The sequence below is a fragment of the Pagrus pagrus genome (assembly GCF_965226575.1).
Source record: "Pagrus pagrus genome assembly, chromosome: 21".
Classification (NCBI taxonomy): domain Eukaryota; kingdom Metazoa; phylum Chordata; class Actinopteri; order Spariformes; family Sparidae; genus Pagrus; species Pagrus pagrus.
Window position 1 is genome coordinate 9,222,313 of NC_140208.1, and position 17,428 is coordinate 9,239,740.

General features: G+C 40.3%; 1 protein-coding gene across 1 annotated transcript; it reads right to left on the reverse strand.

The window, feature by feature from the left end:
• Positions 1 to 1,702: 1,702 nt before the first annotated feature.
• On the reverse strand, positions 1,703 to 17,142 carry chatb (choline O-acetyltransferase b). Its single transcript, XM_084342346.1, has 15 exons — positions 16,998 to 17,142; positions 16,365 to 16,473; positions 13,653 to 13,844; positions 12,894 to 13,012; positions 10,921 to 10,974; positions 10,615 to 10,795; positions 8,112 to 8,289; positions 7,849 to 8,018; positions 7,675 to 7,775; positions 7,466 to 7,591; positions 7,266 to 7,388; positions 6,661 to 6,802; positions 6,371 to 6,433; positions 5,340 to 5,477; positions 1,703 to 4,348 (listed from the first exon to the last, which is right to left on the reverse strand). The coding sequence occupies exons 2-15, from the start codon at positions 16,407 to 16,409 to the stop codon at positions 4,082 to 4,084; spliced, it is 1,899 nt and encodes a 632-aa protein (XP_084198472.1). The 5' UTR covers positions 16,410 to 16,473; positions 16,998 to 17,142; the 3' UTR covers positions 1,703 to 4,081.
• Between the last annotated feature and the right edge of the window lie 286 nt (positions 17,143 to 17,428).

The window sequence follows — 17,428 nt, forward strand, 5'->3', positions numbered from 1 at the left end:
AGACCTCCAGATTGCTTTTCTCATTTTTGCCAACGTCTTATCAGCAACGCATGGGATCATTGGACTTCCACCGCAGATGGAAGTTAGAATGAGAATCTGCTTCTGTCAATCTGAGGCAATTATTCTGAAATGTTGGATGGCCTCTTTGTGAGTTGTTGTCCAAATAAAGGACTGCAAGTATCTTGGGGTCTTCCTTGCAAGAAGGTGTAAGATGGTGTGCGAGATCAGCAAGTTGATGGGATCCTGACCTTTAGAGATGGACGTGTGGTACGAATCTACCAGGGTGAAGACATTTACCAGTCTGCATTCCAACTTTCGTCTGAGCTTTGCATAGTGACTGAAAAATTGAGATTGCAGACGCAAGTGCTGAATTGAGTTTTTTATTGGCAGGGTGTCTGGGCTATCCCCGAGGGACAAGGTGAGCAACATAAAACTTCCAGAAGGAACTCAGAAGTAGAAATGTGCTGCTTTGAATTGAAATTAGCTAGTTGTTGTCTGCAGTATTTGATATATCAGAATTCCTCTTTGATGCATTTATGTGGACTTTTCTGGGAATGTCCGTGTCGGAAACGTAGGACATACAGGATCAATGACATATCGTACTTGGTCTGAGAAGACCTTGAATCTCTCAGAAGAGAATGAGATTTAGCAATAAAACACAAAGCTGCTGAAAAGAGAGACAGTGATCAGCATTATCGTGGAACTGGACAGTTTGTGCTTCTAACACACTGAACTGTTTGTTTAATGAGTCTGCAAATTTTTTCTTAATCTCAATTTGTATTCCAAATTTAATTGGACCGGTTCATGGAAGCTTGACTAAATGTTTAATGTTTTTCGGGCACTTGGTCGACCTGGTTCAGTGGTTTAACCAATGGAGAATTAAATTTGGGTCTCTCCCCAAAGACCTTATCAGATGCCAGTGAAACGAGGCCATCTGTTGGGAGTGTGTTAGTGAAGTGGCCATACTGCAAACAGAAAGCCCTATGCAAATGAGTTCAGTTGTTCCTCCAGTTACAGTTGTACTTGAGATTGATCATTATGATTAGAGTTTCAACTTCACAGCCGTGTTAGCTTAGCATTATGTTTGAATACAGAAATTAAAAGGAGTAAATGTGTTCAGTGTAGTGTTAAAAGCCCATTATAGATGATTTTCGGTAGTTGTTATCACATTTTTTCTTTAACTAAAACTGATTAGTTTGGGGTAAATGCCATGCATTTGGATCACCATTGAAAAGATTAAAAAGCAGGAAATTATTATTTCCCTGTGGATTGACTGTGTTGTTTATATGTGCCATTTTTTCCAGATAAACTTAAGTGAGCAACATCTGTAACTGAATCATCCCACAACATCTGGAAGTCGCTACTAAAGTAGTTTTCAAAGCTATGTAGACAAAGTGTAGAAATGTAAATGTTCCAGTTTTTTAAACGTGACGATTTTCTGCTCTTCTTTTCATCATTTATGACAGCAGATGAAAAGTCTTTGGGTTTTGGATGGTTAGTTGGACAAAACAAGCAATTTGAAGACGTCAAGACGTCACTTGAACACAACATTTCATTTTTTTCATTGTGATGGCCTCATTTCCACAGCCATTAAAACTGTGCCACCAAACTCATTTAAGAATCATATATTAAAGAAAATGAGCCAGATGGAGCTTCGACTATAACAGAAAACACAGACACTGTGAGAGTTAATAGGTTGAAGTTCATTTTATTTCTGAGTATCAGTTTTTGCTACACGACAGCTTTATTACATCAAAATAATGTTGTGGCCTAAAAAAATAAAGTAGCCTTTTGTTTTCTTTTTCATAATGACAAACATTTGAGTTTTCACTGAACATTCATATCATAAATAACTTAATAAATCACAATATTCTCCCTGTCAATGACATTAATTTATCAAGCCACATTAATACTTTACAGTACATATAACAGCTGGATCTACTCAGGGAACATGAGTTACTCTCTATGAATGAGACATGATAAATATTACATTCTTTAGACAGCGAACACCAAGTAGAAACAGAACATTGAACATTTATAGAATATTACATCTGGCAGGAATTCTGGAAAACAGTTTGCATCACTTTATTTTAAGGCATTTTTGTCACGTATGTGTACTTCACCAGTATTTCACTATATCTTAATTTAGCTTTTCAAATGATGAACATATAAAAAATACAGCTAATATGTACGAATAAACATGCATGTGTGTCGCTGATGGCCTTTTCTCGATCTTCACGGTTCACATTCACTTTGGCTGATGATACATAGATGCATAACAAATAAAGAGTCGACAGCTATCCTCACGTAATGACCGCTAAAGACCACACTGAGACGATTGGCTGTAACATGAACCACCACAGACTGAACTAAGACTCGTGCAGAAAACACTTTGAACGGACATTCTTGACCAGAACATGCATGCCACATTTCAGTTTTAATATTACCAATAACATCTGATATTTCTGAATATAAAAAAATAGCAACTATAATTTATTTCCTAATACGTAAGCTCCATGCATCTAATGATTTGACTTAAATTAAATTGCACATATACCCTCACAGCACTTTCTATAGTGTTATTGCACAAAGTACCTACATCACTATCCTCATTCTACCCCTAAGTGCAAATAAAAAGCACTTCAGTACACATGAACACAGTGGTTTGCCTCAGTCACCACTGGACTTATAGATGAACACTGTTCATAACACTCTACACCTATTAACTATTGCTATAATATAGAGCACATACGGTACGACAGGATGACTTCAAATGTGCCACTGAAACCATATCACATATGCTTTCCCTCTACACATTATTTATGACCCGTCCTCTTTGTTTACACTACAGATATTCATCCATATCTTTGTATAAATATGTTAAAGTGCCTCACCAGACAGACTTCACATACACACAACCTCTTTGGCAACCGTATGGTGTCAGTGGTTTCAAAAAATGTCATGAAAACAACTGTAGCACATTAAAATGGATCTTAAAGTACAACTGATCCGGTTGGTTCAACACACAAAGTCACACATGTCGCCAGGATCACATTTACAGGATGTCATGATTGTTATAAGTCACTTATACTGTATATACTGTACGTATTTTTTATTTTTTTTTACAGAATTTTGTCCCGTATATTTCTATTCTATGTGTGTAACGTATACAACAGGATCACTCAGTTGGTTCACTCGAAAAAAATAATTAGACCTCAAACATTAACTTTAAGTATTTTGATTACATGTGTATTTTCCATTTAATTACATGAGACACGTTCAATTTAAAGAGTCAAATTTACTGCAAAGATTTTCTGTCATGTTAGGTGAATGTGTATGAATTAAATAACTTAATAACTAAAAGACAGAATAACCCATTTTAAATGAATTACTTTTATGTATAATACTTGCAGTGGTGGAAATCTGTACTCAAGTATGAGTACAGTTACATTGCTGAAATATTACTCAATTACAAGTTAAACTGCTGGTCTTAAAATAATACTTAAAGTAAAAGTACTTACTTACTTTTTAACCCCTTTAACTTTATATGTAATAAGTGAATAAACGCGTAAGATTTTATGTATCAGTCGGCATCAATTTAATTTAATCAGGCTGAGATATTTAATTTATTCTCATCGACTGAACTTAATAGAATAACTTTGCATTTACTTAACAATGGACTTATTTGATGAGAATAGATGGAAACATGTAATTAAATATCTAAAGTCAACTTTTTAGGTATAATTATTAGTCTGAGTGCTCATTCTCTGATAGAGGACAGTTGTCCCTCACATCAGTGCTACAAAGCGGGCATGGCTTCAGTTTCCTAAAGGCAGCAGACCAGTTAATCTCAGTCTACCGAGTCACGCTGGGTCATTATTGGACCCCAAATCATTCTAATGTCTACACACATCCAAAAAATAAAAAGTTTTCCAGGTTTCATTCACATTTTTTGAATATTTACATAATATATATATGATCTTTAAGGCTTTTTGTTGTTAAAGGAACACTATTGCACAGACAACAAAGACACACGAAGGCCTCTCAACTACTGAGTCTACAGACTAAGTCTAAGTATGGCTTACTTCCCTGATTTATGAGGCTGGCCGGCTCCCTGTCCGCTATTAGCCGGTTTAGGAGCCGCGGCGCTGCTTCTATTGCACAGGTCCCTGATTTCCTGCAGGCCCTCGTTCAGGGCTTTGACGAAAACGGCCGAGCTCGTCTCTGTGTTCTCCCAGAAACTAGACACGCAGAAGATGATGTGGTCTGACTGCGGGTTGTAACAGGCGCCGTAGCCGTTGGGCACCACCGGGCCGTAGCAACAGAACATTTCCACTGTGGTGGGGACCTGGATAGAAGAGGACACAGTCTGGGTTAGCCAGGAGTATTTGAGGATAAAGTATCAGATAAGGGCTGCGGCTAGTGAATTTTGGCATTGCTCTATGTGTTGATGCTGTTGACTATTTGCTGCAGCTCTAGCGAGACGCACATTTATTTTTCTGAAAATGTCATGGATGTAAACATCGGGCGCCCTTTATAATAATGCAGCTGTTAGGCTCTAGGAATGTCTTATTTATAGTTAAGTGACTGTATGTAGTCGACAGTTATGTATGGCTGCTGTAAGTGACTTGTATAAGTAAGAAAATATATTACTTTAAGTGAGCCGAGGGCAGGGGATAAGTCTGGCAGGGGCTCCAATTAAAAAGACTGCACAAGGAAGCACAACGCCTTGGGCGAGGATCCTAAACACCAGCGTAAACTAAATATTTTTAATTGGTCCAGTGTATTTTCTCAAGTTAGGTTGCACTTTTGCAGTCTCAGTTCCTGTTAAAATGACCTCAGAAGAGTTAAGTAAGTCTCTCTGGCTCAGCTGTTTGCACTTGCTACTCTACTGGCTACACAGCTTAGTGCTGAACACACGCATGCCTTTAAAAGTTGCTGAAGAAACTATGAAGATTTTGCGAGTGGCTACTGGACCACTTGAGTTGTGTTTTCTCACCTTGGAATAAACAACTCTGGGCTCCAAGAACTATATCTCCCTTTTAAATCTTAAATAGGAATCTTATTATCTGATGTACTGTACATTTATTTCTGTTGCAATGACTGAAGGTCTTTTGACTTTAAGTTATGAATGGATAATATGCAAAACAGCACCAGTATGTCCTCAACAGTGTCGCTTTTGTATTCTCCATCTTTATTAAATGATAACTCTCTTTTTATAAGCTTTGTTTCCTGTCCTGAGGCATGACAGATGTGGAATTAGATCAGACAGGGTTCTGGGAAATTATATGTGTACATATAAAAGAGTAAAGGTTAGCGAGAATGGGATCAGATGTTACCTGACTGGTAGAAAGGATGAACTGGTTACTGGCCAGAAACGTCTCGTCACAGAAGATCTCAGGCTTCTCCATGTTGAGATCCTTTGCGATCTTCAGGAGCCCGAGGAGATGATTGTCTATTGCCATTCCTGTAATAGCCTGAAAGATGTATTTTTTCGTGCTTAGTCATTACTTATTTTCAACCTCAATATGAACACAGAAGCCCTTGTTGGGCAGAAGTTGGACTGGTCACTATCCATTGTAAAAAATATCAATTCAAGCTGAGCTGAGCACAGCTGATGATGATGATGATGATGATGGAACAAACACCTTGCAACCAATTTGGGAAACACGCTTATTAGCTGTCTTGCTGTGAGTTAGATGAGAAGATCAATACCACTCTCATATCTGCTCCTTAACTATAAAGCTCCAGCCAGAAGACGTTAGCTTAGCCTAGCATGAAGACTGGAAATGGGGGAAAATATACCTACCACCACCTATAAAGCCCATCAATTAATATGTCATATCATGTTTGTTATGAAATATAAAACCCACAGGTTGTAATTTTGCTGGGGGGTTATGTGGTGGACTATCTCTTAGCGAGGTGTAGTGACTTCCTGGAGTCTCTTCTGGTTGCCTGGCAACTTCATGGAGAGGGCGAGACTCCACCGAGTCATTGGGTCTTGCCAAGAAGTTGTTGACAAAACCACAAATTTGTGTTTATACCCTTTAGTTTAACAAATTAGATATTATGTGCTAATTTGTGAACCTTGAGGCATTGGTAAGCTAGCTGTTTCCCTTTGTTTCAAGTCTTTGTGCTAAGCTAGGCTAACTGTGTCCTCGCTGGGGCTTCATATTTACAATTAATGTCCCTTTCCTGCTATTAGTTCGAACTCTCAAACTATTCCTTTAAGTCTCCAGGGAGTCTTTTGATACATGATCTAAATTTAGATATTTTGGATGGAGCGATATTCTGATATCATGTTTAGTTGTCAATCCTGGCTGTCACAATACTGTGTTAAAAATAAAAAATAATGGTTTAAAATACTTACAGCAATTGTATAATTCGTCTGGGCATTAATCGCATCCCTCAGCCTTTTAATTTTTTCTGCATCCTGTTGGAAAAAGTGAAAAATAATTCAGAGGAAAAAGTAAAAACAGGGCATTTCTCAAATTGTACAAAAAGAGAGAAGGACAGCCAGTAGATTCCTGCAGGGAGATCATGTGTTGGAACGGGGGAGAGAGGAGCGCCGCTCGCACCTGTTTCATTTAAGCAGGTGCGATGAGCAGTAATGTGGGAGTTGCTCGGTAATTGGGGGTCAAAGTGAGAAAAATGACTCACGGTGAAAGTGGCCCTCTCGTCTGTCATGGACCTCACAAAGGCCAGGGCCTCGGGGGTGGCAGAGCGAATGTTATCAACCCGACCTTGTTGGAAACGCCGGATGGAAGCGCTCTCGTAGGTGGACATGAGCCTTCCCCTGCATCTGAGTATATGAGGGGCAGAATCAGGGCAATGACAGCACATTATGAGATATTTCATAACATAGCGTTCTGTTTTTATCCTCAGTTGATCTTACTTTTTCTATTATTATCAAGTGGGTTTTATTCTCCCTCTTATTTTACATTAATTATGGCATTCTGTGCCTGTTTTAATGCATCTTTTCCCATTAACTATCCGTCCCTATTTTTAAGTAAGTCGTGACATATTTATAGTGAAGAGAGGGCACTTCAGCACAGTTTGTCCACTGGAAGGGCACCCTAGAGGGCACTTTATCATGTTTCATCTACCATCGCCCACCCCATCTGCACCCCCCTTGAGTCCACCAGTGCCTGGTGCGTGTAATTTCTTTGTTGTGAAGCACTTCTTGCATTTCTTGGATGAAAGGTGCAATACGAGTCAAATGTATTCTCAAAACTTTGAAGATATAAATCACGAATGTACTTTACTTGTAAAATGCGAGCTGCAAGGCGACTTGTATGAACGCATCTGGACTCATCTTCTGTTTTTTGATGAATTCCTTCCCGTAATCTTTGAACGTGAAAACATCCATGTCGAGATTATTTACCAGCCTGAAGGAGAAAGCACACAAGACGTTAGAAAGACTTGTCTGAACGTTTGTCTATGTTTTAATTTGTGATTGTCTTGCCTCTTCAGTCTGTCTCCAGCTCCTGCTATGAGTCCTTGGATGTGTGGGTTACATTTCCAAAGCAGCCTTCTCGGAGGGGGAAGCTCTCTTACGCTGGCTCTTGCCATCTTGGACGGACTTCCTGTCCTGTTCAGGACAACATCAGAACTCCCTTCACTGTTTTGCCACATCAGGATTCATCCAACAACAATATTCAGTGACTGTCTTACATGTATTTCATCACATATTCAGAGCACTGCACCAGAACTATCCCCTCGAAAGGCGAATGCTCGCACACGACCCCACATACCCCCTCCATTCCTACGACAAACTGAAAGAAGAGGGATTAGATAACAAACTCTACGTTCACAGAGGATTTTGAAGTGACTCGAAAGTCGTCCTACCTGCATTGACTTGTCGTACCAGCGGTTCGCCCCGTTCTTCTCACGGCCGCCACCGTGCAGCATCAGCAGGGCCCTGGTGGTGTCTCTGGGCTCCAGACCACAGGGCTCATCCAGACACACCACGCATAAGCAGCTCTCAATCAGGGCCAGAGAGTCCCTGTTGGTTAGATCTGGATAAAGGAGAGATATATGTGTTATGTCTCGATTTATGTGTCTGAAACTTCTCAAAGTGGTATAAAATTGAGAAATGTATAAGTTGAGACCTTTTGTTAGTACATCTCTGGCTTGTGCCCATTCTGTCCTCCCGTCTGATGTCAGGATACCGACAGGAGGGAGTCTCTCTTCAGCGTTTTCGGCCATTTTCATGATTTTCTCCAGCTGGCATGAGATCTCCGTTTCGTTGAGCTGCTTGCTGTTTGCGACTACATCCAACACGAAAAACTAGTGAGGAAAAACAGATTACAGAAATCATGTGTTTGTTAACTTTTCCACTGCATCACCTCATCGTGAATGCTTGTGTTTAAATGTGCCTGCTGTTTTTTAAACAGCTGACATAAATAGGACACGAGGAATAATGACGAGGACTAAATTCAGCCAATAGCTGCCTAAAATATGGCTCCTCTGCAGCGATCAGTTAAACATGCGACTCAAGGAAGCTCTTAAAGTGACAGATTCAATCAGCTGTAATTAAGTTAACTGCCTGTATCTCCACAGGGACGGGCCCTTATGTGCCACAGAGTGATCATTCCCAGAAACTCTTCCAGGTGAAAGCTCCTACTTTCCACTTAAAGGCACAATCCGTGAGCTTAATGTAATCAAAGTAGTAGCCTTGGAGCTGCAGATGTTGGGGGGGGTTGTTTTTTTATGCATTTATGGGAATCCTGTGTAGAGGATTTGGGGGAAGGCGAAAGGGGATTGCAGTAATGGGCTGGTGTGGTCTTAGAGATAAAGACACAAATCTCAACTTGACAACCGCTATATTTGTAAATACTGGAGTAAAACCTCAGTTTTCATATTCAAAAGAATGCATCAGTTAAGAAAACACAAAATGCAGATTGTGAACATTGAATGTCTTCTTATTTAAAGGTACACTATGCAGAATTTTGCCCTCCTCCTCCTCCTCCTTCTCGGCTCAACTAGACTGAGAGAGGAGCTAGAGCGCTCTCCGCAAGCTAGAGAGCGAATGAAGAGGGAGGACAAAGCAGTGAATCAGAGAACTGAAACGTTATTTTCCGATCCATTTCATGGCGGTTTCATTCTTAAGCGCAAATAAACACGGCCACACCTCCGCACAACCCTGCAGGAAGATGCCGCGAGGTCGGATTTTGTGTGAATTCAGCCAAAGCGCAGGCTTCATCCTGTCCGTTGAGGAGGCTCTCAGACAGAGCAGAGGAGAGAGACGGAGACAGCGATGTAACCTGGTTGCCAAATCTCTACAGAGCCCCAAACCTTGTGCTGTTATCGGCTGGGGGCTTCACACTACCGCACAACGTTTGACACCCTGAAACATCCTGAACACAGCAAAATAAGAAAATACGGGCGGAGGGCAGGACTTCAGTGAAGACTGAGGGGGGATAACTCTTGTTTGAGTCAATACAGTTTTTTAAGGAAGATCCTGCAGTATTGAAACTTGCTAATAGAATAACAAGGATGCTGGGAAAGTCTGGTTGGGAATTGTGAAAGAAGACTCTCTATTTGACTCTCTGATGAGTCGGTTTGAGTCCTCTGATAGACGGCTGCTGGAGCTTCTCTGGAGCTCAGAAAGGGAGATAAGACACAAATATGACCATTCCACAGTATCTGTTATTTTAGATATTCAAATAGACACTTCAACATCCAAAGATAGCATTACACTGTGCAATTTCATAGAGGCACCGTGTTTTCAAACTTGAGCTATAAAATGCAGCCATTCAAACTCAGGCCTCGCGCTCATAAATGATAGATAAATCAGTCAAATGAGTACCCAGTAATAGAAGTTATGTTGTTTATCCTGCCTTGTAGAGCTGCACGGTTGATCGAAATATTATCGATATTTCAATATGGTCAAGAGCAATAGCCAAATAGCAGGTGCTGCTATTTTTGGGTGAAGTTAAAATGCGTCACAACAAACTACAGCGATGCTCCAGTCCACGTGTTCTCTAGACGCCAGGGAACATGCTTATACGAAAGACAATAATCTACCATTCACGCTTAAATTGTGGCTCATACTGCAATCACAATATCCATCAAATAACTGCATTATGATTTTTCTTTTTTGCATATTGTGCAGTCCTTTACTGCTCTGTATACAGAGGGTGTGTAAGTAAGTGAGCAGCAGCGGCTGTGTCTTTGTGATTTGTGTCTTGTGTCACTATGTTTTGCAAGCTCGACTACATCAGGTTTTTGTGTTTCATTGCATATTAATTCAACACAGGTGAGCTTAAGTCCTTTGAGACGTGTTTGTAATTAAGTGTTTTATAAAGTGAAGGTCCTTAAATAATTTTGACTGCCTGTCAGTGAAAGAGAAATCTTATATTTAGGACTGATAAAGTTTAAAACTGGAGGTTCTAGGATTTTGACAAGTTCATGCCCCGTCCATGACACATCACTTTTAAAGATGGCACCTTGACAGAATAAAAAATATGTCTTTTGTAGCCAGAATTTTCCTATACATTGAAATCTGATGACGGGTTTAGAAAGAAAGAAAGAAAGAAAGAAAGAAATAACTGTTTTCCATCTGAAGGCTGACTGAGTCTGAAAAGTCTCCTCAGAGGCCGGCGTCCTGACCTGGTTCTTGCACGCCACTATGATGTGCTCCGGCGCCGAGGAGGCCGCGTTCATCTGGACCTTCAGCGTGTCTGTCTTCAGCCCCGGGTATCTGTAGGAGGTGAAGAGGCGGTAGTACTGCTCCATGCACAGAGGGGTCCCGGCTAGCTGGCCTCGAGCAAAATCCACTGGCAGCGCTCGCCTGAGAGACATCATTACACACATCACGTGACCTCTGAGGACTCTCACGCTCACACTTCATTTTATTTTTCATCTGCGGTGGAGGACATGCAGGGTGACAGGTAATCTATTACAGGTTAAACTTACGCATCAATGAGAGCCTTGTAGTCCAGCACTCCTCTGATGAGACGAGCAGCGAATCTTAAAGGAGTGAGAAGGTTGAAATTAAAGAAACAGAGAGCGGAGTTTGCAGGACATACACAGCAAAGAGATTATAATTAGATACTCCCGAAGGACTAACAGTAATCACATTATGGTAAATTACTAGGATACAGTGGGCGAGCTGTGTGTGTTTATCTGCGTTAGAGAGAGAGAGAGAGAGAGAGTGTGTACGTGTGAGTGGGCGGTGTGGACAAACAGGGAAAACACAGAGCCCTGTCAGGTCTTATGTTGTGTGTCATTTGTCTCAGTGTTATTACGTTCAAAGCCAGATCAATACGAAGGAGGCAGCCGCGGCGCACCACACCCCTAAACGAGGCCTGACTAGCGGTCTCTGCGGAGAGCTTGGTCCTGTCACTCCCAATCTAATGAGTGTGTGTGTCAGTAGATTAGCAGCTTCGGGGCTGCTCTGGAAATATTCAGTTAGTGCGGCACGAGCTGACAAAAGCTAATGTTGAGTTACAGGGCTGGAGGGACTGGTGTAATGTCTGGTGGAGCACGGCTCATTTAATAACGTTCAGAGATTTGAGGGAAGAGATGATGCCCAGTGATCTTCTTCACGTCTGTGTTTCAGATCTTAATCTTAAGCCTGCCGAGGAGAAGGTAACGCCTGTCGGTGGCTGCAGAACCGAGCGGTAGACTGTATATACTGTTAGCGACAATCTTGGAAACTTTTGCGTTTTGTGCAACCAAGTACCCGATTTGTTCGGTGCATTCTGGAAGTTATACGTGACTTTTGAGGCTCCTTTTAACATGTCTTCTGTTGTTTTTTGATGTAAATGTGTTTTAATGTGTCCTGTTAGCTGTAATAAGTGCACGCAAATAGTAAATGATAATTATTTACCATTTCTACACACTGAAAAAAATTGTAATTTACATTTTTATGTAAATTCTTGCATTTATGTTGTTCTACTTAAGTCGAGGGATGGGTACAGAAACCCAGTACTAAATGGCCCCGGGGATAAATGATTAAAGGCTGTAGTATTCATAAGCTCTGACGTTAGCGGTTCTTTTATCTGTACTTGTTAACATTTTGGTGTAACTTTATTTAACGTCCTCTCTCTACCAGCGGGGCCTGCAGGCAGCAGAGGGAGGAGGACTGATACTGACAGATCAGGTCTGTGTTCTTCATTCATTCTAATCTTTACTCAGTATTTTAATGTCAGGTATATTATTCACTTTATTGACATTTTAGGTTTGTTTCCAGATATTATCGAGCTTATATTAATTTCGCAGTTGCAGCTCTAGAAACAATATAGTTGTATTTTTTCCTCATAATGAAAAAGAACCGAGAGTATCGATAAAGAACTGAACAGATACAGTAAGAAGTATCAATAAGAGTAGCAGAACAAAGAGGGTTTCCAACTAAAATTAATACAATTGGTTGATTAGTCTTCCTTTCCCTGTGTCCGAGTGACTCAATCCACAACCTGATTTTTTCCCTCCACCAAGGAGGTTATGTTTGTGTTGGTTTGTGAGCAAGATTACACAAAAACTACTGAATGGATTTCCACGAAACTTAGATAGACGATGAGTCTCGACCCAGAATAGACCCCATTAACTTTTGGTGCCGATCCGGATAAAGGAATCCAGGAATTTTTTCTCACTCAAACATGGCGATAAAGTGAGTGTCATTCTAGTTACCTCAATATTTTCTGCTACCAAACACGATTGTGTTCTGTTGCAGATACATATTTTTCATATTGTCTTACATATTGCGATGGCTGTTTATTCAGTAGAAATTGTATTAGTGTGAGGTTTTGTCTTTAGTTGCTCTTCTCATTGACCCACACTGTCAGTTTTTGTCAGAGAGGCACCATCATTAGAGTCTCTGGTGCATCACAGCAGAAGAAGGAGGAAGAACTTTAAACAAACAGAAGAAGCAAAGGTACAGCACATACCTACGGGCATCATTATGATCTCTGAACGTCTGCTTAGGAAACACCATGACAGGACTGGAGTTGACTGGCAGGGCCAACCTGTTGTTCAAATACATGTCCTCCAGCCAGTAGTCATACACCTAAATGAAAACACAGGGATCATTAAGCGTCTTTTCGACTCAAGTCATTACTCTCAGAGTTGGGACCTGTGTGCAGCGGAGTGAAAAGCCATTACAGTGCATCACTGCCAGATGAAAAGGAGAGTGGGAGAGAGTCGGCGTGGGAGTGGGAGCCTGATAGATTTCAACTGAGCTGGATGAGCTGTGGACTGAGCGATCAGCCAGACGCAGGGGGAGAGATTGAAGCAACGAAGAATGAGCAGAGGCTCAGATAAATCTTTATCGCCAGGGGATTCAACTCTGTTATGAATGGGTTATATAAAATGTTGGAGACGAAATCTGAGGAACTTTTCATTCATTTCTTTCAGATTGAGTAGAGCAGATGCTGAGTTTGATAATTATTATTACAGAAACACAATCAAATCTGATGCTGAGTGCAAATATTGTGACGGTCAAATTCAATCAATTAGATTGTAGTGATAAATAATGACATGATATGATAATGATTTTACAGTGACTGTATTGAGTTTCCCAAATTACCGTAGAAAAAGGCACAAAGGAAACGAAAATCTTTATTGATTCAAGGAAAAGCTGACTAGAATTTGTTCTTTTTTTCTGCCTCTGCATCCACGTTTTTTAATTTCAAGATCTGAGACTTTACCCAGTTGGTCGTCTTGTCCCTCCTCTCTAAAAGCTTCTTCTGTAAAAGCTCTCCGACCCCTCCGGGAGCCCCAAACTTCTCCACGATGGCCTTCGTCTTCTTAAACTGCTCCTCCTTGATCAGGTGTTGGACGCACTTCAAGTACGTGTCGAGGGTTTGTTTCAGCGGGGGCACGGGGACCTTCGGCAGCACCTGATGTCATGAAAACAACAGATTGGTATCAGGACGGCAGCTGTTCAGCATTTTTATGTCTTTCCTCTGATTCACAGAGGGTTCATTAGTTAACGGGGTGATTCCCTCACATCTTTTCTTTCGGATTTTATTATTAGAACCTGAGTTAATAATTCATCTTAAATGCTTGGAGTGGTTTCAGTCCCCGCAGTCTCGTGGGAACTGAAAACTGTCTTGTTTTCTTTAAGGATGGAAAATGTGAATTGATTATCTTTTCTGTCTGATGTTTGATCATTTGCATAGTGGCACTGGAAGTAACCCAACATGTTAATATTGACCAGTACCAGTGTTGGAATTGCAAAAAAGGTTGTTTATGGAAACTGTGCAGCGTTATATAAAATATTGGCCTGGAAAAACAAAACCAAATTTTGAAAAGATCAAACCACAGTTAAAAAATCCAACCTCTTAAGTAGTTACATAATATAATGCAACACTAGCTTTACATGTGCATTAAATGACTGCACAAAACAAACAGTACTATGTACAGTGGTGGAGAATGTATTCGGATCCTCTTCTGAAGTAAAAGTACTAATACCAAGCTGTGAAAATATTCCCTTTCAATGTTACTATTGCATCAGTGTGTATGTTCCATGTTAATGTTGTGGATGTTTTACAGTAATATGTACAGATGAAGAAGTATTCAGATCCTTCGCTTAAGTAAAAGTACTAATACCACACTGTAAAAACATTCAATTGAAAGTAAAAGTCCTGTATTATTAGTAAAATGTACTTAAAGTATCAAAGTAAAAGTACTCACTGTTGAGTAAATGCTCCCTGTTAGTGTTTTGTTATTATATATGATGTATTAAGATTAATATTACTGCTGTTTTAATGTGTATGTTGCATTTTACGGCTGTAGATATTTGAGTTAGAGCTAATTGTAACTACTAAAGTACCCAAAAGTCAAACTTGAGTAAAAGTAAAGAGTTAAGATATTCTGTTAAAAAATTATTTTGAGGAAAAAAGTATAAGTAAATTATACATATACATACAATGATGTATATCAATAATCAATTATTGGATCTCAGATTCAGCCTGATGCAGCATGTAATCTGCAACGTAATGAGTAACTAATGTAGTGGAGTAAAAAGTAAATTTTTTGCCTCTTAACTGTAGTGGAGTGGAAGTGGAAATGGAAAAACTCAAGTAAAGTAAAAATCTAAGTACAGCACTTGAGTAAATGTACTTAGTTACATTTCATCGGTGTTGTTGGGAAGCAATGCATCGTATATGATAAAAACAGTGAAAACCATTGGCAACTTTTACTTGTGTATGTTTTCTAAAGGTAATTTTCAAAAAGCCTCTTTCAGGATTTATCCAAAGACAGTAACAGGGTAAGAAAGATCACGATGAATGGTAGCTGTAAAACAAACACACCGTAGATCTAAATTTAAACAATCAGCTGTCTCTGTTCAGGGCTGTCAACTCTGGAACCGATTACAAACTAGAAGTCAAACTAATTCCTGCAATGAAATCTTTACCAGCAAAGGCTCAGTGCTAAAAACAAAACAGAGCTGTACTCTGGTATTTTATTGTATCTCCGTGTCTATTTTGACTGTGAAAGCTGTATATTTTAATAACGCTAAAATCCCAACGTGAGACAAGAGCTGAAAAAGTGCAGCACATCAGTTTCATACCGGACTGCATTATCTCCATTAAATCAAATTCAAATAAAATACATAAATCATGTGTTTGCAGTGTCGCTGTCCATGTTCCCCTAAAATATCAACTTTTTACTTTTCAGCTTTGTGACAATGAATCTTAGCGGGTTTCTCTAATTAGGTGATTTAGCTTAAGTAGTTGGAGAAGTTTGCATCCACATTACTTCACTCAGCTTCTCTGAAAAAATCAAAATCACAAAATTTGGAGATGAACGGGTTTCACCACACAGACAGGCAGACTGTGACAAACTGTAATCTGAAAAGTTGCTATAACCTCAAACTGTCAGACACATGAAGTGGAGTGAAAATACATTATTTGCCTCTGAGAAGTATGAAGTTGCATAGAAATATTCAAGTAAAGTACAAGTTATTGTGTTAAAATATTTCTTCTTACTGAGTTTTGAAGTATCGGTTATTAAATCTACTAAAGTATTAAGTATTGATGATCAGATCCGTTATTCAGCATTTGTCCTGATTATCAGAATACTTTTTTTTTTTTTAGCCTGTTGCCAAAGAATTACATTTAATTAAAAATGTGCTCCACAAAGTAATCCACAAAGGAACAGGTAACGAAAGTTATCAAATGAATGTAATGGGGTAAAAGTATAAAGTTGCAGAAAATGGAAAATACTCGAGTACCTCAGAATTGTACTTGAGCACAGTACTCGAATAGATGTACTCAGTTACATCCTCACTGTCAGGTGGCAGATGAAGGCCTGCTGTCATTTCGCCCCTAGCGGCCAGTGAGTGTCAGTGCAGCCGACCACGAACAAGCAACAACTGAAGACGTGAAGTGACGTGAGGAAGCGTGTTTTCATACCTGGCTGTCTCGGTCCCTGCTCGTCTCTTTCTCCAGGATTGGCATCTTTGCGCTCCAGTCAACTCCTCAAAGAAAAAGCACTGCGAAAGACCCGTGGAGACTGCTCAGCCTTGGAAAAGAAAAAGCAGAAAAGTGACAAAATATAAGCAAATAAATAAATAAATGCGGGCCTGTGAGTAAAAAAAGCGTCCATTCTTCATCGTTGTGCAGCCCGTGAAGCGAGCCGCTGCATGCCCTTGAAATCCAGCTGCGCCTCGTCGCTCACCTCTGCAAAGGGGTGTGCGTCTTGAAAACTCATTCCACCTCTATTTCATGCTGAAAAGCTTATTTTTCCTAAAACAAATGTGTGCACATGTATAAGCCAGTAAACGGAAGCAATTTGAGCTTATTTTCAGCGCAGTTTTTGCGCGCATTTTGATAAAACAGCTCATGTCTTGAAACAAAAATAAGTCAAATTGAAGATAATCCTTGATGCAAGTTGGTTTGATTGGAAATAAAACTTTTCAGAATTCCCTTTCAGCTCAAACTTCACTTTAAAAGTGAGTTTTTCAGGTGGATGTGACTGTGTGAGGGGTCCACACAGGTGATCATAAGAAAAAAACAAAAGCAGAAATTGAAAACAGGTTGTCTTACCTGATCAGCACGGGAGGTCAGAGAAGTGTGGCGGGAGTTCACATGGTCAGATCCCACATGAGTGTAGAGAGAGGCTGCTCCGCGGTGTGGACGCCGGACTGCTCCCCGGTCCCCTCGCCTCGCCATACGGTCTGTGGCTCCACATTAAAAGCGCGCCTCGGAAAAAGATGCTGAAGGTGTTTGCGTCTACCTTCCTTCCTCCCCCCCGGGGGCAAGAAACTCCTCCCATCGCCATCCATTCGCGGAACATATTATCTAACAGCTTGCTTCATCCTCCCTCCTCCTCCTCCACCACCACCTCCACCCACATCTAATGATTTTGATATATATATATAAATATAGAAAGGAGTGGTGTGGCATTCATGGACTGACAGTTGTGATGCGTTTACGGGCCAGATGTAAGCCTGCGTTTTCTGCAGAGTTTTTTAGAG

Excerpts from the sequence above, each read along its gene's own strand:
- chatb (XM_084342346.1), bottom strand. The coding sequence starts at position 16,409 with ATGCCAATCCTGGAGAAAGAGACGAGCAGGGACCGAGACAGCCAG. Across the intron at positions 13,013-13,652 it reads GGGACAAGACGACCAACTGG|GTGTATGACTACTGGCTGGA; the intron begins GTAAAGTCTCAG and ends GTTTTCATTTAG. Across the intron at positions 8,290-10,614 it reads TAGTGGCGTGCAAGAACCAG|TTTTTCGTGTTGGATGTAGT; the intron begins GTCAGGACGCCG and ends TTTCCTCACTAG.